The sequence below is a fragment of the Mustela lutreola genome, chromosome 1, assembly GCF_030435805.1.
Source record: "Mustela lutreola isolate mMusLut2 chromosome 1, mMusLut2.pri, whole genome shotgun sequence".
Taxonomy (NCBI): domain Eukaryota; kingdom Metazoa; phylum Chordata; class Mammalia; order Carnivora; family Mustelidae; genus Mustela; species Mustela lutreola.
This window is the reverse complement of record NC_081290.1, coordinates 148,295,505-148,313,694: the sequence shown is the minus strand read 5'-3', so window position 1 is coordinate 148,313,694 and position 18,190 is coordinate 148,295,505. Positions and strand designations below refer to the sequence as shown.

Genomic DNA, 18,190 nt, shown 5'->3' with positions numbered 1-18,190 from the left:
ACTGAATCATTCTGATTCCCCCAGATCTTACTGCAAAGGACTCACCATCAATCACCTGTTAGTGTCACCACCATTGGTTAAAATACCCAGACGTCTATCTGCCCTTAATACTATGTTGGGAGCAGAATAACAAAGGAAGCGTATACAATCCTTAGGGTCTGGAAGCTATAGCTTCGTATATACTATATAATTATAATTAAAGATGCTTTCACTGAATTATGTTTAATGTGAAACTCTTTGGCTTTAATTAAGAGCCACATTGGGGTGGGGGGGCGGTGCCTGGCTAGCTAGGTCAGTAGGGCAACCCAACTTCTGATCTCGGGATTGTGAGTTTGAACCCTATGTGGGGCATAGGGATTCCTTTTTTTTTAAAAGTGGGTGCTTAGCTGGCTCAACGGGAGAAGTGTGCTACCCTTGATCTTGGGGCTGTGGGTTCAAGCTCCGTGCTGGGTGTAGAGATTACCTAAATAGATAAGACTTCAAAAAATTTTAAGAAGATTAAAAAATCTAAAAAGCCATATAAGAAAATGAGTAGGTTTTTGCACTTTTTGAATCAAAAAGTATTGAGAGTCTGTTTTCTTTGTGTGTGTGTGTGTGTGTGTGTGTGTGTTTAGCTATAAAACCAGGAGGTTCGTTGTAAGGATTAAGTGAAATAAAATACATAAAGTACTTGACAAAATAAATATTAAATTTTTTTGCTCACATTTCTATGCCTCTTAACTTTATTTTTTTCCCTATTGTGTCTGTATTTTTAGTATAAGCCCCAAAACATCCTTTCCAGAAGTAAGAAAGTAGTAGAACGTGCTAAAAAAAAAAAAAAAAAAAAAAAAACCATAGTATCGTAGAATACAAAAATAGAGACTAAATCAAGGACTATTTCATGAATGAGAGCCAAATATGAATTTTAAAGCCAGACACAACTTGGGACCAATGCTGAGACAGGTAGAGCCTAGAACAGAAGCTGAGGGAGTGGGGAGCCTGGGGCAGGAAAAGCCTGAAACAGCAGCGACCTTAGGTAGGAGACAGGAACGGGTCCCTCCTGTGTGCAAAGCCAAGAGGCCAGTGAGACTAGAAAGGAGGGGACAAGAGGGTGACACACTGCAGATAGAAGGCCGGACAGAGCAATAAGGGGGGACATCACAGGTCAATGTCAGGACTTACTTTTGCTCCAGGAGAGATCAGAAGCCAATGGAGGTATTGAAATAAAGGAGTATGATCCAACTTAAATGATCTAACTTGCTTTTAAAAAATTTCTGGGGTTGGTATGTTGAAATTAAATATTGAAGAGCGAGGGTAGAAGTGGGGGGATCAGTTAGGGGGCTGCTGTCCTAATCCAGGAGAAATGGATATCCGCTTGCTCTGGGATAGTAGCAGGATGTGGGGAGATGTGATTGGATTCTGAATGCACTGTGAAGGTAGACTTGCAAAACTCTCACCATCTTTAGGCGAGTGATCTTCCTGAGGATACATGGAGATAATACAGATGGATACAGATACACACAAATACACATACACCCACACATACATATACACATAAAACTACAAATAGATATAAAAAATAAATATAAGGGGTGCCTGGGTGGCTCAGTGATTTAAGCTGCTGCCTTCGGCTCGGGTCATGATCTCAGGGTCCTGGGATCAAGCCCCACTTCAGGCTCTTTGCTCAGCAGGGAGCCTGCCCCCCACCCCGCCTCTCTGCTTACTTGTGATCTCTCTTTCTATCAAATAAATAAATAAAATCTTTTTTTAATAAATAAATAAATAAATATAAAATATCCCCTTACCGATTTCTATCAAATATCTGCTTAGGCAATAGGCAGTAAGGCCTTGTGATACTGTAAATTAACTTGCTGTATTTCTATCTTCACAGGTGAAGTTTATATCCTATCAAGTAGTAAAAGTATGACCCAGACTCACAATGGAAAACTCTACAAAATCGTAGATCCCAAAAGGTGAGATCTCTTCATATACCTTTAAGGCAAATAATGTTTCTCCAAGTTGTTTTACTGTGTTCAAATGGGTGATGATGAGTGATAGTTACCAGTCCACAAAGACGAACACCTTGGCCTTGCCTATAGGGCAAGTGCTTGTCCTGGGAGGACCCTCAGTTCCGGCCTGTGAGGGCTGGATTTGACTCTGCAGGACTTTAGAGCCTTCCTGGGTCTACACAAACTAACTAGAGATCTTCCTCCTTTTCCCATACCACAAAACACTGTCTTTCTTAAGAAAAGTTTAAGTGGACAATTGTACTACAGAACATGAAGAGGAGTAATCAATTCTAAATAGTCGTCGGCATATCACATATATTCATCTGTCACACCCCAGTCGCGTTCCTCCTCTATGTAACAATACACATTTTCTTCCACAGTAAGAGAAGCACCCATCCATACATTGTAGGAGATCTTTTCCTCTGCGGGTGTGAAACAAATGCCTTCTTTGTGAAAAGCAAAGTAATGAATGGAAAAAATATCAGACATTTCGATGATGGTTGAATTTGATGATGTTAAGAACAAAAATCAAACAAAGTAGCAACATTCTCCTGATTCATAATGATGTCTAGGGATTTCACTCAGATCTCATGCCCTTCGATTCCAAATAGTCATTATTCCATTATGTTTGTCAAAGTTGGTAAGCTTTTATAAGCTTTTACAAGCTTCCTGGTAGTATCATAATGAATTCTCCCTCCTCCTCACAAAATCTATCTCTCTTCATCTGGATTGTTTAGTCTGCTGGTGGTGAGTTGAGGTCAATTTTACACCTTCCATCCATTATTAGTGTCTAATTACCAGGGTTTCCATAAGGGACCTTGGCTTTGTGATCTTGGGGCCTCCTCTAGTAGGGTGGTCTCAGAGTGACATACCTGAAAGGCCTGACTTCTCATTACGGTGCCTGTTTCTGGTGAGTCCTGTCACGTGTGGGGCCAAGGTTAAGATGTGTGTTTGGTTTTCAGAAGGTGGGGGGAGTCACAGAGTCCCAAACACACTGTCCTTGTACACAGACCTAGACATAAATTTCAAAATGAAGCTGACTGTAAGAAAACAAATGTTTTCATAAACATTTGTTGGGAGGCTCATGCTGTTTCAATTTGGATTCCAACGTTTATTATTATAGTATTTCTCCCTAGATGAGTTGAAGTTCTGTATAAGCAGACACTTTAGTGTATGTGAACGGAATTATTTTAGAAACACAAACTAATTACTAGTGTGACAGTGTTCAGAATGTCTGCTGCAGAGCCAAATTATTTCTCCAAAACTTTTGAAGGAGAATTTGAAGCCAGGGCCTCATCAACTGGAAAACATTTCTTGTGATAGACATTTCTTGTTTCATCAAAAATCTAACTCAAATTAAATTCTTAGGTTAATTGTATCTTGTGGAGGAGTCTCCAGACTCATTAGAATAATGTTTTCAGAGTCACTATTTTCACACAGCACTTCCCTCATGGTCCTGGAAGAGAATAACAGCGAATTATAAACTTTTTATGTTTGGGGTGCCTGGGTAGCTTAGTTGGTTAAGTATCAAGCTCTTGGTCTCAGCTCAGGTCTTGATCTCAGGGTCGTGAGCTCATGCCCAACATGAACTTTAAAAAAAAAAGTCTGTATTACATGTCATGGAAGTTACATGCTTATCGTAGGTGTATGTTTTGTTTTGTTTTGTTTTTTCTGTTTTTCCCTACACGCACACGCACACACACTCACATATAAAGAAGACAAGGGATTTAAAAATCATCTTTGGGGGCGCCTGGGTGGCTCAGTGGGTTAAAGCCTCTGCCTTTGGCTCAGGTCATAATCCCAGGGTCCTGGGATTGAGCCCCCATGGGGCTCTCTGCCCAGCAGGGAGCCTGCTTCCTCCTCTCTCTGCCTGCCTCTCTGCCTACTTGTGATCTCTGTCAGATAAATAAGTAAAATCTTTAAAAATAAAAAAATAAAAACCATCTTCAATATTCTGAAGCCATTTTGGCAAAGGCAGGTGAGGTTACAGCATTACTAACTGCCTCAGTCTATAAGGACAGTATGGTCTAAGGCTTATGTTACATAATCATTTACAGAAGTTCAAAATCATTTTACAGTGGGCATCCATCTCAGAAAAGGATGGCAAGATAATCTGTTGTAAAAACCAAATACCTTTATTCATAATTTTAAAAAATGAAAATTTAATAAGGCTACAACTCCGTTTTCCTTAAGTAGAACTCAGGAGTCATTTAAAGAAAAAGTAGGGAAGGGGTGAATTTCCTCCCATGTTAGAACACTGAGCACACTTCAGGAGTATTGTCAAAAGCAAAACAGTTGCATCTTGTCAGAGAGTGGAGTTAGGTTCAAGTTAATCCCAGTCACCCAGCTTGCTGAATCAACTCAGTCCCAAAAAGTCTTCAGCAGGGGGTCCTGCCTGCCCTGGTCAGGGGAGCTCCTTTGGCCAGCAGTTCCAGAAAACACATTGAATACACTGGACACAAGAGAGGTGGGCAATAATTTTAATTTCACTTAGTCACGCCACCCAAGACTGATCAACTTTAGGAACAAATCCATCCTGGCAGGACAGGGGGGCAACTGGTCTTGTCTTGGAATCTTCCTTATTGGGGGAGCCTGCATCAAGTTCCTTCACACTTCTCTCCCCCTTTGCCCATCAATGGAGTTCATCAGTATTTCTGCTCTTCCTCATTTCTGCGGAGTGCTCTTAAAGATGACTAAATCATACATTTAAAACACAGTAAGTGCTTTAATATGGTTGGTATTCATCCTCTGCATTCAAGAATTATTTTCAGGTGATTGCTCAACTTTGAAGGTTGTCTTTCCAACCTTGGAGTAAAGGTATCTATGGAGCTCTCAAGAGCTCTTGATGCTGAGTTTCCAAATGTCCAAATCATTTTGGATGATTTGCTCTTAATCATCCAAACATTAGATGTTTGCTCTTAATTCAGTCTTTACAGAATCAAATAAATGCACCTGAGGGATGGAAATTAAACAATTCTAACAGTTTACGTACGTTCTAAGCTTTGTGTTTATCGAACACAATTTTTTTCACACTGCTGCCAAAGATCTTTAATTTTTGTGTCAGATGAGACCAAATGCCTTTTTTTTTTTAATTATTTTGAAATGTTTTCAGGGTTATTTCTCCAGGAATTTGTAAAACAAAATTATTCTTAATTGTATTGATTCAATTACTACGTACCCAGTCATTCTATATTTTAACATACTGCTTATCTGTGATCCAACCCCTGAGAGGTCTATAAATTAACAATGCAAATTCAGGCTTGGGAGGTTATTTCACAGAAATGTTGCATCACCAAACTCCTGTGACCAGTATCAAAGACTGCTCCCCACAACCTCCCATCCCCGTGCCTCCTCCACAGGTCTCCCCTCAGTAGCCCTACTTACTGCCTTTTGCTTATTTTCCTCTTAATATCTTTATACTACTCCTAATTATACTAGACGCTGACGAGTGGTTTGGTTTTGGGGGGTTTTTTGTTGTTGTTGTTGTTATTGTTTTCTTTCCCCAAAAAAAACTCACCTCATAAAAGGATATCGGTTCTGTTTATCCTTCACATATGTCTCAGGGAGCCAGCAGGCAGCTCTGCCATCCTAAAGAAAGTCACACATAATAGAGAGGCTTTAGCCCAATAAGCCAGTCAAGTCCCAATTCATCAGTCAAAGTTTTATGCAAGTGGCCCCCCTAGGTTGAGAAATCCCCACAGTGCCTGTTGACCCAGCTGCCAAGTCCTCTTGCCGCAGGCCCTGTTTTCATGGCCACCCGGACAGTAATACAAACTGTTTAGCAGCTCCATTGACCTTTCAGCTATTAACAGGGACACGGGCTCCACCAGGGACTAGTTTTCAAACATGACAGAATTTCTGAACACTAGAGGTCATGAGCAAGTATATGCCCTATAAAAATCCATTCAGCATGGTGGATTTGAAGTCTCAAAGACAGGGAAGCATGTTCTACGTTTCACTGTTATTATTTCTTGACATATCCGAGAATGGAAGACAGAGATATTTTCTTATATGCCCCCTTATATTTTATTCTTAATGCACGGTACTTTACGCGCAGTACATTTGTGGCTAAGCGGTCCTCCCTAAGCTGCCCCATAGCATTTGAAATTTTGAAGATCTGTTACCAAAGAATGGGATAAGATCAAAGTAGGAGCTTCCAGTGAATGAATGAGCTTGCATACATAATGTATGGTAATGACCTACGGATACACTGGAATTTTAGTCCTACTTTGCCAGGATTTGCTTGTGTATATATGCACACACATTTAAACAAACTCAGCTCAGGCACACCCTGCTGTGTAGAGCCATCACCCATTTCAAAATAAATAGAAAATATTAAATAACAAGTTAAGAAAAAAATTTTATCCAAGTGACCATGTAATTTAAGAGGCTCATATAAGGAGGTATATATATATCTGCTATATTTATATATCTCCTAGTCCCTGGATATGTGACATATGACCATAGCATTCAAAAGAATGTTCTGCTTTAGGCTAATTAAAGTCTCTCTTAAACTATCAACTTTGAATGTTAGAATATCACTGCCTACAGATTGCAATGAAGACTTGGTTGAATTGCCACTTTCCGATGGTACTTGTTAAAAAGATATAAAGTGTAAAATAATGAAAAACATATTTTTCAAAATGAGACTCAGGTGTTAAGTGTTGAAAACTCCTAAAAGCATTTCTTTTCATTGCCATGTTTCTCCCCTACCTGGGAAAATGGGAAAAGTCGGATATTATCAGATCTTCTGAATTTTCTGTACTTGCATTGTAAGGCAGTGTATCAGATATTGCAGTATTTGAGATAAAGGCAGATTTAACCTTGCATGAAACAGCTACATATATTTGCATAAGATGTTTTCTAGAGGAAGGTGTATTTTTAATTTTTTTTTTTAAGATTTTTATTTTTAAGTAATCTCTACACCTAACACAGGCCTTGAACTGACAACCCTAAGATCAAGAGTCACATGCTCTACCAATGGAGCCACCCAGGTACCCTGAATAAGGTGTATTTTTTTTTTTTAACTAATTCATTGTGCTCAAGTTAAAAGTTCACATGACTTGCTTTTGTCAACATTGACAAATGAATCAAAAAGTATAACATCAAAATTTGGGAATTTGTCACCCTAATAGTCTTAAAAGAGAATTTACACTGACATTCTTGTGTGTGTGTGTTTTTTAAAGGAGTTGTGAGCTTTTACTTATTTTTTTAAGATTTTTTTTTTTAAGATTTCATTTATTTATTCAACAGGGAGATCACAAATAGGCAGAAAGGCAGGCAGAGAGGGGGGGGAAGCAGGCTCCCAGCTAAGCAGAAAGCCTGATGCAGGGCAGGGCTTAATCCCAGGACCCCAAGACCATGGCCTGAGCAGAAGGCAGAGGCTTAACCCACTGTGCCAACCATTCGCCCCTCTTGCATTCTGTTAAAGGACAGAAGCTTGTGTCCAATTTTTGCTTCCCATTTAAAGTATTCAGTGATCTTTAAAATTTCTGCCTTCCTCTGATATAAAATCAAAACACTGGTACTTCTACAGCTTTAAGTGGGAAAAAGATTTATTATTATTATTATTATTATTATTATTATTATTTAGTGATTTATTAAAAAAAACTGTAGGGCTTTAAGTCTTTTGAATTATAATGTAATCAAAGCATTTTTTTGAAATGTCTATTTTCTCAATTACAAATATTTCTTATTTCATGTCTCACATTTTTTACCTAAAATTATGGTTTATGAATTAACTTTTTAAGTTCAAACTTGCTTTTGGACAATAATTCTGAACAGAATATATTCCTTCTTTTTTTTTTTTTTTTAAGATTTTATTTATTTATTTGACAGAGAGAGTGAGAGAACTCAAACAGGAAGAGCAGTAGAGGCAGAGGGAGAAGCAGGCTCCCCGCTGAGCAGGGAGCCCAATGCAAGGCTCCATCCCAGGACCCCGGGATCATGACCTGGGCCGAAGGCAGACACTTAACCCTCTGAACCACCCGGGTGCCCCATCTTTCCTTCTTTATATTAGGAAGCAGTGGCATTTTTTTTCCCTAGTTTTTATTTTTATCATATCAAAGTAAGTACAGTTATACTCCAAGATTAAATCAGGAGATTTAATCAGTCTACAAGTATCTTGTACCTGTCCCTGTATTCAAGATCATGTATTATGTGCTATAGAGGGAGAATATAAGGGGGAACTTAGTACTATCCTCTAAGGAGCTTATTTTTATTTTAATTGGGGATCACATGCATTATCAAAAATGTAAATATTATTTGAGATAACACTTTGGGACAAAAACAATTATGTGAGAACATTATACACTATAAATTGCCAAATTAATGGCCCAGAGAGCTATGGATACTGAGAGAGGTAAAATTGACCGTGATTTGGCTCCCTGGCCCAGTTCGTTCTGCTCCACTGTGCTTTTCTTCAACATTAATTAGCTCACATGTAAAAGAGAATGACGACTACATAACATGGAAATTATGTAGCTTTCCAAGCAAGTATAGCCAGAATTATAAGAAAAAGAACAAACCCTCAGCCAGGCTGTTGCAAAGCAGAGGAGGTTTCTGAGCTGAGAGGTAAAATAAACAAGCGTCGGTACTGGTTCTCCTCCCCAGTGAAGTGTGCCTTCAGCCTGGGCTCTCTGCAGGTGGCATGTTCCCCCAGGAGTTCATGGCCCACCTCCAGCGCCATTTTGGTTTTAGGTATTCCTAAACTCAACTGCCCACGCTCACAGGGCTGCCCAAACTCTCCCCCTAGGTACCAGATTTTGCTGTTTTAGTGTTTTACTTAATAAGTTGCACCGATATTCAGTGGTCTGCCCCAAACCTATTTTTCCCATAAACCTTATTATTTTTTGTATGCGATTTTGTAGCATACAAGATTTTTCAGGAACGTGTATGCTGAATTAAAGTGGAAAGGCCTGTTTTTCTGTATTCACCACTAATAAGTGGGGGTAGATCAGTTTCTGAATTTAGGACATTAAAAACAATGCAACAGACACTGAAGGCAATTTAGTAAAATTGGCCATTTCTGGTTTGTAAAAGCAGATGACATTACCATCTAGTCTCATTAATTATTTTTCCTAGGTTTTCCCTTTAAGGAAATACATAAATTTCATTTCCTAATTTCCCCATGGAAATATATATACATTGAGTTAACCTGAAAAGCTGAATGAAGGAGATCCACACATCCTTTCAGATACTTGTGTATTGTGGTGGTGATGTTTGGATGGTGAGATTAGCAGGGCCTGAAATATGGGTGCCTTACTCGCTTTTTCCTAAAGAGGGCCTGTTGAGTCGAAAGAACACTGGTCCAGAAGATAGTTCCAGACTACGTGTAACTAGCTTTTATTGTGGTTGCATCTTCAGATGTAGAACAAAATTAAGCGAGATTTGTGAAAGTTCGAGAATCTTGTCAGCACTAGATAGCCAAATCCATAGCTCCCCTCACTAAATCATCATTGGCTCCTCCCCCTTTGAGTTCAGTGCTCACTCAATCCCAGACTGCTCAGGTATTAGAGTGCATCAGCACTATTTCTAGGTAAGCATATACTCAGCATTTAAACTGCAGACTTCAAAATGAAGACGACATTGGTCTCAGAAAAAACGGCCAAGGCCCAGGCCCATATTTTCAGCATATTGTAGAGTAGAGAAATGTAGTAGTTCAAAGCAATGTCTGGAAATAAGGCTTTCTCCATCCTAAATTGGAATTCTAGAAATAAATAAAAAATAAATAAATAAAATAAATTAAAAATTTTAACATGATACAAAATGTATATAACTTCAGAGCTATCCTTGAATTTAAATTATGTTTCCCTTTACTCCAATATCAAGGTTGCTTGGGACATACACAAAAAGATATTTCTGGGGCTCAGTCAGTTAAGCGTCTGTCTGACTCTTGGTTTCAGCTCAGGTCATGATCTCATGGGTTGTGAAATCAAGCCCCTCATGGGGCTCCACGCTCAGCGGGGAGTCTGCTGGGAAATTCTCTTCCTCTGCCTGTCCCCCACTTGTTTGCTTATGCTCCCTCTCCCTGTTTCTCAAATAAATAAATAAATATTTTTTAAAAAGGATATTTCTGCAGCCTACCTGTGATATAATGTCAAGAACAGTATTCCTATAGACTACCTCAAATAGGGGGTGCTTGCCTGGCTCAGTCCAAAGAGTATGGCGACTCTTGATCTTGGGGTCATGGGTTCAAGCTCCACTTTGGGTATAGAGATTACTTAAATAAAGAAATAATCTTTAAAAGAGTACCTCAAATGGTACTTGAAAAATCCTGTTAGAAAATGAGTATTGCCATCTGTACTGCCACGAAGTCCCAATGAGACCAATATTGCATGGTTATGCAGAAATGATTCCATTTTCTCTGTTCTTTTACCTGGATATGATTGCATTATACCCTTGAATGACTGTATAAGATTCCTTGCATCCAAATGGAATTTGTATCCTGTATTGTTTCACTAGCTGGCACAAAATGGCTATGTATGGTCCCAAAATAGGCTGTAAATCCAGTGAAATCGCAACTTCTACTCCTTGTGAATAAACCGACTCAGAGAAATGTTAATGTGAACAAGAAGAATTTAGTGAACATTCAGACTAAAGAAAAAAATCAATTTATGTATTGACCTTGGAGAAAAGCATTGAAGTGAGTATGTGAGAGATGACCAGGCCATTCTGCGAAGATAGGGCTACGCCTATGTCCCAGGCTAGACAAGTGGGAAACAGTAAAATCTGTCTCATCAGGAAAAGTCTCCACTCCCTTACCCCTTTCTAGGTAAAAGAGCTCGCTGAGTACTGCTGAAAGGAGCGCTGCATATCAAAATGCTCACAGTAAGGAAACCCATTAAACCAGAGAACCGGTGGTGGCTTCCAAAGCCTGTCTGCCTGTGCGGGAGTGAAGACTTCACCCAAGCATTCTCTCCCTGGAAGCCCCTGGCCACACTAATTCATGGCCACATTGATTCCTACTGGCTGGGAAGTGGCCTTGACTTAGAATAGTGCCTCTCAAACTTGAATATATATCACCTGACAAACTGGGGAGCTGGGGAGCGTGTAGAATCAAAGTCTAGGGAGGGGCCTGAGCCTCTATATTTCTAGAAAGTTCCTGTGTGATGCTGGTTCTTCTGGTTTGGTACCATGCTTTGGGTAATAAGGATTTAGACTTACCACTTTTCCCTTTCACATGAGAATAGGAAAAAGCATTCAAGAAAACTAGTTTTGCAAAGTTTGCAGTAGCCAAGGAACATTTTTCCAGGTGTCTCAATGTGAATATGGATTAAAGAATAAGACAGCTAGGGTTTTTCTTTTTTTTCAGATTTTTAAAATTTATTCATTTGAGAGACAGAGAGAGAGCATGTACAGGCATAGCGGCAGGGTGGGGCGGGGGAGGTGGGTAGGGAGAAGCAGACTCCCAGCTGAGCAGGGAGCCTAACCTGGTGCTTGACCCAGAACCCTGGGATCATGTCCTGAGCTGACAGTAGATGCTTAGCTGACTGAGCCACCCAGGTGCCCAAGAATAAGACAGTTCTTACATCACCTCCCCCCCGAAGCAGATGGCTGACTAAGAGAAGCTTCAGAATGAGTACTTCTTCTGAAACCTCTACAGAGACAGGATTTTACAAATGAGTATTATTACAATTTATTACCTTGTTTGACAATGACATGAATTTAAAATCTAGGCCCCTAACAAAAATTTCAGAATGAGTCCCTTCACTTTTTGTGGAAAACTCAATAGACAGATTTCTAAAGTACTCAATCTGAAAAGCAGGCCTACCCAGACTCAGGATTATCCCTGTGCTGCCATCCAGGTACACAGACGACTTCTCATTTATTGATTTGTTTATTCATTTGTCAAATTAAATATCATAAAATTAAAACCATCTGTAATCTCACTACCTGGAGACGTTCATTGTTGGCTTTAGCTAGTCACAAGTCATCATGTAGGATATGTTACAAATCACTTACGCTTCTCAACTTCTCCTTTATTTCGAGAAAGTATTTCAACCTTTATGCTTCTACTCAAACCCAGACAGAGTGGGTTTCTAAGAAAACATCTTACATTTCCAGAAACAATGCTTTATGCATTAAAGAATATTGGACAATTTCTTGGTACTAGTCCTTATTGTTTCATTGTCAAGTGTCAAGATTGTAAAGTGTATTTTTCTGATTTAAATTAGGTTTGAAGACTATAGAGATAATTATCAACAAATGGGTTTGATATATTAATTATTACTTATTATTTGACATATTACTTATTACAAACATCAATATCCTTTTGGTTAAATTTTCTACTTTAAAAGCTATCTTGGACTTCATTCAGTAGAGATAAGAATCTGAAAGTTAAGAAAGTGATTGTTTAAAAGAAGAACAAAACTATTTAAGCAATTTTAGTACACCTACATTAAAACACCCAACTTCCCAGTCCAATAAAAATAAGAATGAAGAATGAGGTAACCTCTCACTATATGCGTATATGTATATTATATGTACATATGTATACATAAATACACACTCTGGATTTTTGCTTCAATGCCATGTAGTGTGTATATATAGTAATTATATACACATATGATGGTCTATTTCAAGGTGAGACCGTAAAAGTTCACATTTACTTGTTTTATTCCCTTTTCTGTTCTCCTCATTGCAATTTTCTGTTCTTTTCAGTGGAAGGAAGAAACGTCACTAGAACAGAGAGTGAGTGGAGTGGTTGGGATAACCAAAAGTCTTTGTTAGACTTTATCAAATACATAACCAGAAAAATGAATTTTAATACATTGGCATGATTCCCAGTTGGAGGAGAAGACAATCCTATCTTCATATCATGCTTACTTCTTTGTTGGTTGTTTATTTACTATGACTATGATTAATGTAAAAATGTTTCACTGAAAATGAATTTAACTATGCCTTAGAAAAATTTTGTAAGATGACAGAAATATAGCAAGTGTTTTTAGTTTTAAGTTTATGATATAGAAGTATAACAGCTAGATATTAATATCATTCCCCTAAATACTCCATATATTCCTAATATCTTTACTCAGGAGCACAGAAAAGAAACAAGCACTCTCTTAAAATTCCATATCCTTATTTATTCATTCATCCAATAGCCTTTTAAGTATCTTCCATATTCTACACATTTTCTTAGGGCCTGGAGGGACACAGGAGAAGAGAGGGAAACATAGTCTTACTATATGCATTCAATTAACATTTACTGGATGCTCCTGTAGTATTTTCTAGCTCTTCTGAATATAAGTAGTTAAAGGAGATAAAATACTTCGGTGGTTTAAATGTCATCTTGTAAAACATCTTTCAATCCTAAACTAATTGCTTCTTTGTCTGTATTCTTGTGTTACTTCACATGCACCTACATCGTAACAAAGGTTACACTGCGTTAGACTTTTGTGTTTGAATGTCTGTCTGCTCCCTGGTGTCTCCATGAGGGTTGGAACCCTGTTTTGTTTGTCTTACCTCATAAAGATCGTAGTACTTGCCTGAGTGAGTGACTGACTAGTCTTCAGGAGGATTGAATATGTCCCTTTGCCTTCAGAAAGCTTTCGTTTCAATGGCGATGGAAAAGGAGAAAGGGGAATACAATCATTTAAAAAAGTGACATTCTATGAGAGATGGGTTGTCCTTGGAGCACCTGTCTGGCTCAGTCAATAAAGTGTGGGCCTCTTGATCTCAGGGAAATGAATTCAAGCCCCATGATAAAAATAAAAACCTACTTGGGGGCACCTGAGTGGCTCAGTGGGTTAAGCCTCTGCCTTTGGCTCAGGTTGTGATCTCAGGGTTCTGGGATCAAGCCCCACATCAGGCTCTCTGCTCAGCAGGGAGCACCGCTGCCCCCCTCCCCCTACCCGCCACCACAACAGCCTGCCTCTCTGCCTACTTGTGATCTCTGTCAAATAAATAAATAAAATCTTTAAAAAATAATAATAAAACCTACTTTAAAAAAGGGGGACGGGGCTGTCCTTCATGAAAATTTTTCCATTAATGGATTCCCAATAGAATAACAGTTTAAAGAGAGGGAGAGGATTTCTTTAACATGCTAAGTGAGGAATGTTAGTTAGCCACTTCATTAAAGAAAAAAACGATTATTTTCTGGGTATTTAAATAAAATCTTATGGGAATCATGTTCATATATCATAGCCACATAGTTTTATATAAACTAAACAGACCCAAGGATGTAATAATTATATCAACAGCTAGATAAGCATTTACTAAATCTTGGGCAAAAAAAACAACTTAACACCCCCCCCCCCCCCCGCCATCAGAATTTCCACATATTTGAATGTTTGGTGAAAAACAGTCAAAGCAGCGAACTGGAGGATCAGCAGGGAAGCAAGAGGCAGATGCCTCTCCTGATGAACTTTACTTTACTATTGGGTCCTGATTTGTCACATCCTCATTCCTTTCCCTGGTGCACACAAATCAGTGTCCCTACACTTTGCCTCAGATGGGCAACATCTTCTGGTGGTGGTTGTTTAACGGATAATTTACATTCTTGCTCTAAATCATGTCCTCTCCTCTTTAAATTCATCCGCTCAGCCATATAAACCATATTGTCAAGTAGTGTGAGAGCTGCGTGCCTGCATATTTTGCATCATATATAGCATGATATGATACATATAAAAATAGGTACCATGTATATCATATGTAATATATATAAATATACATATTTTATATATAAGCATATCTATTTTAAAGATTTATTTATTTTAGAGAGGGAGAGAGCAAGCATGTGGGGTTGTATAGAGGGAGAGGAAATCTCCAGCAGATTACCTGCTGAGTATGGACCTCTGATGCAGGGCTCAATCCCATGACCCCAAGATCGTGACCTGAGCTGAAACCAAGATTTGGACGCTTAACCAACTGAGCCAATCAGGTGCCCCAACATGTAATGTATTTTTGGCACACCCTAGTTTAGAATCTCTTTTTGAAAGAGTCAGAAAGACAGTGAATGAGGGAGTAATGAGTAGAAACTGCACAAACAGAATTTCAGTTACCAGTAAAATACCTGTTTACTGAATGCCACAGCCTCGCAGGATAAATGCCATCGACTCAAAGAGACTTCATGGCTATTGAAAAACAGCTCTTTTAGTGATCAAAAATGACATCATGGTTTCACAAAGTAAGAATTTTATTGAGGAAGAATTAGAGCCAACAACACAGAGCAACAAAACAGGAAGGCGAAGTTAATGCCTCCACTTTCCTTGGCATACCCATTTCACTATTTTTCCATCTTAACCCCCCCCATTACCCCCAAAAGACTCTCTTGGGGAACACATGGAAATTATTCATTAGTGTTGTCTGAGTGAAAATACGTGCAGTCCATAGAATGCCTTGATGACCTTTCACATAAATTGACCACTTCTAGATTTTTCAAAAGAGGTTGAATAGATTTAAGGGAGTTTTCTGAATTGTCACATTAGTTGCAAATATAGTACTTTCAACACAGAGCTAGACGTTTATTGGAGAGAGGACCTAAAGAAGTCACTATATATTTTGAATATGATTTTGAGTCATCGTAGGAACAGCCTGAAGTCAGGCCCCAAAGTATAATCACTTTATATTGCCAGAAGGACATAACAAGATAACCTATCTCGAGAAAACTGGAGTCTACAGGGCCAAATTATTGGCTTATCTCCGAAGGCTATATCATTTACTTCTTTTAGTGGCTTTGACCTATAATTATCACCTTCTTTGTTAACGGTGCTTGAAGAGTCCAACTGCCTTGGCCATCTTAATGGTGGTGAGTTGAGCGGTGATGAGCGTTTGTTTACATTCCTGAACTGAAAAGAATCTTCTCCACCACACTGCTGCACAGGCACAGTGACTGATAGAAATCTTGTTTCTCCAAGATTAGGTAATAAGTGGTTGTGACCATGCTTCCAGCCTCACTCAGCTTGAAAGACAACCTCTTGTGTCGAAAACAGTAAGAACTATAAAATCTTCTGAAGATATCTCTAAAGTCGTAGAGCAATTAAAGTCTGTGACTTTTCACTTAGCAGATACGATGTTTGTTTCTGTTTGTTTATAGCATTCTTTTTATTCATAGGTTACAAAATATATCTCTGTATATATATAAATTCATATGTATATATAAAAATGTATGTATATGTGGATTTTTTTGCATAAAGGTTGAAATTTTGAGTCAATAGTACACACACAAACAAACACACACACACACAGATACCCCTTCAAGAAAAATCGATCTGAGACAGGTATTTCAAGAGAAATGTAAAATGAAACAAAAATGGATTCCCAAGTTTTTTTAGGCTGCAAGTGCTCATTTAGATGAATGCTTCAGCTCTGTTATATGTGATATTTCCAAATATGCCAATAACATGCGAAAACTATCTCAGATACTATTCCTAATAATTTTTATAGATCTGGAAAAAATGTTTTAAAATATCAATATTTTTTTAAGAATTTTAATTGCTAGAAATGTTTAGCTACTGAATGGAAAATATCAATATAATTACAGTTTTAATGAATTTTGATCACGATAAAGTCCCTTTTAATATTTAATATATTCTCTGGTTCAAAACCAGTCAGTTAGATTTTGCTTCGCTGGGGTGGATTTTCTACTCTCAGAAAGTTGTCGATCTTTCTGAGCCGCTTAAAAGAAAGTTCTCCTTAGAAAGCAAAGAAATTCTTTGCAAGCTACAAAATCACTGGGTTTCGTCCTAATACTGATCTTCAACCAACATACACATGGAAATGTTGTCTTTTGATGCAGACCTCTAATGCCTGAGGAATGCAAAGCCACGGTACAACCTGCGCAGACACTGACTTCAGAGTGTTCCCGGCTCTGTCGGAACGGCTACTGTACCCCAACGGGCAAGTGCTGCTGTACCCCAGGATGGGAAGGGGACTTCTGCAGAATTGGTGAGTGTTTTTGCTGTCCCCAGGAAAGACCAGGCATTGGACAGTCCTTGGGAACTCAAGAACCTAACATCAGCTATTTATTCTAGAATGATCAACGGTTCAAAACTTATCCATTTATCATAATAACGCTTAGTCTGTTTCTGAACTTGCAAATGAAATCTTTCCCGTGTTCCTATTTTAAACAATTCACTTCTCTAAGTTAATCGTAAATGTAAAAGACTTCTAAATAATTGAGTCCTTTCAAAAGGTACAGAATGAACATAGCACAACTCAATCATGTGTACAGGCTCTCAGTCCTAGGTTTGAGATTTCACACCAGCCAATGACCTAGTGTTTGCAAAGCCCCTCTCCCAAGTGCCAGCATTTTCCAGACACCCCATAAATGCCCTCCCTAACTTTACTGCTTGCTTTCTTGCTACAGTGCACTAAAAACAGGGTTTTTCAGTGGGTGTTATTAAATAAAAGGGGAAAACGCAATTATCTAGAGGCACATTATGAGATTTTTTAATTCTTTTTCCCACTCCCTTGTGACCCATCAACTAGGTGTGCAGCTGCTCAAAGACAGCCAAAGAGATTTATCCCAGGGTTACTCTATCCTTTAACCAGGGATTTCCTCAATTACATGCAGCGATGTTTAAATTCTGCTTGATGTGAAGAAAGTTAGATAAATTCAGACACCTAGTTTAAGATGTATATATTGAAAGTGCATTTTCAGGAGAAATTTTCTTTTATTTTATCTATGAGATGATGCTAAATCTGTTGTGGGAATCATTTCACAGTATATGTAAACCAAACCATCATGCTGTGTACCTGAAGCTTACACAGCAATGCCTGCCATTTATTTCTCAGTAAAACTGGAAAAAGCTTCCCATAAGGATAAGTGCATTTTTAATGAAAATGCATTTTCTTACAAACAACAACCAGCACATGCATAATCTTACAAAAGAAGTTGATCTCTGCTATCTCAGATGTTAAAGTATCTCTTGCCAATGAAAATGTGTTCAAGTTCATATTTTATATTATCTTTAATGCCTAAATGTTGTCTTTTCTTTATTCTAAACATACATTTGTTTCAAAAATTATAACCACAACTTGTCTATATATTGTCTAACAAAATGTAGCCAACATTTAAAGTCACACATACAGTATACATTTTAAGCTTAAGTTGCTTCAGCAGGGATAACCCTATCTGGTTGATTAATACTAGGGTTATATGTCTAGGAGAGAGCTGTCATAATCAAAGCTCTAAGTAATTACATCAGTTAAAACAAATATTTATTTTTATTGACCCTTTCTGTCTTCTTTTTCCATAGTTG

At 38.3% G+C, this 18,190-nt stretch overlaps 1 protein-coding gene across 2 annotated transcripts in view; it reads left to right on the top strand.

The window, feature by feature from the left end:
- The window catches only part of HHIP (hedgehog interacting protein), a 93,075-nt gene that overhangs the window by 66,156 nt on the left and 8,729 nt on the right, over positions 1-18,190 (top strand). For both annotated transcript variants that reach the window (XM_059176186.1, XM_059176193.1), the window contains exons 11-12: positions 1,871-1,952; positions 16,726-16,874. In XM_059176186.1, the coding sequence (XP_059032169.1) occupies positions 1,871-1,952; positions 16,726-16,874 (231 nt within the window). The remainder of the gene's footprint in view (positions 1-1,870; positions 1,953-16,725; positions 16,875-18,190) is intronic.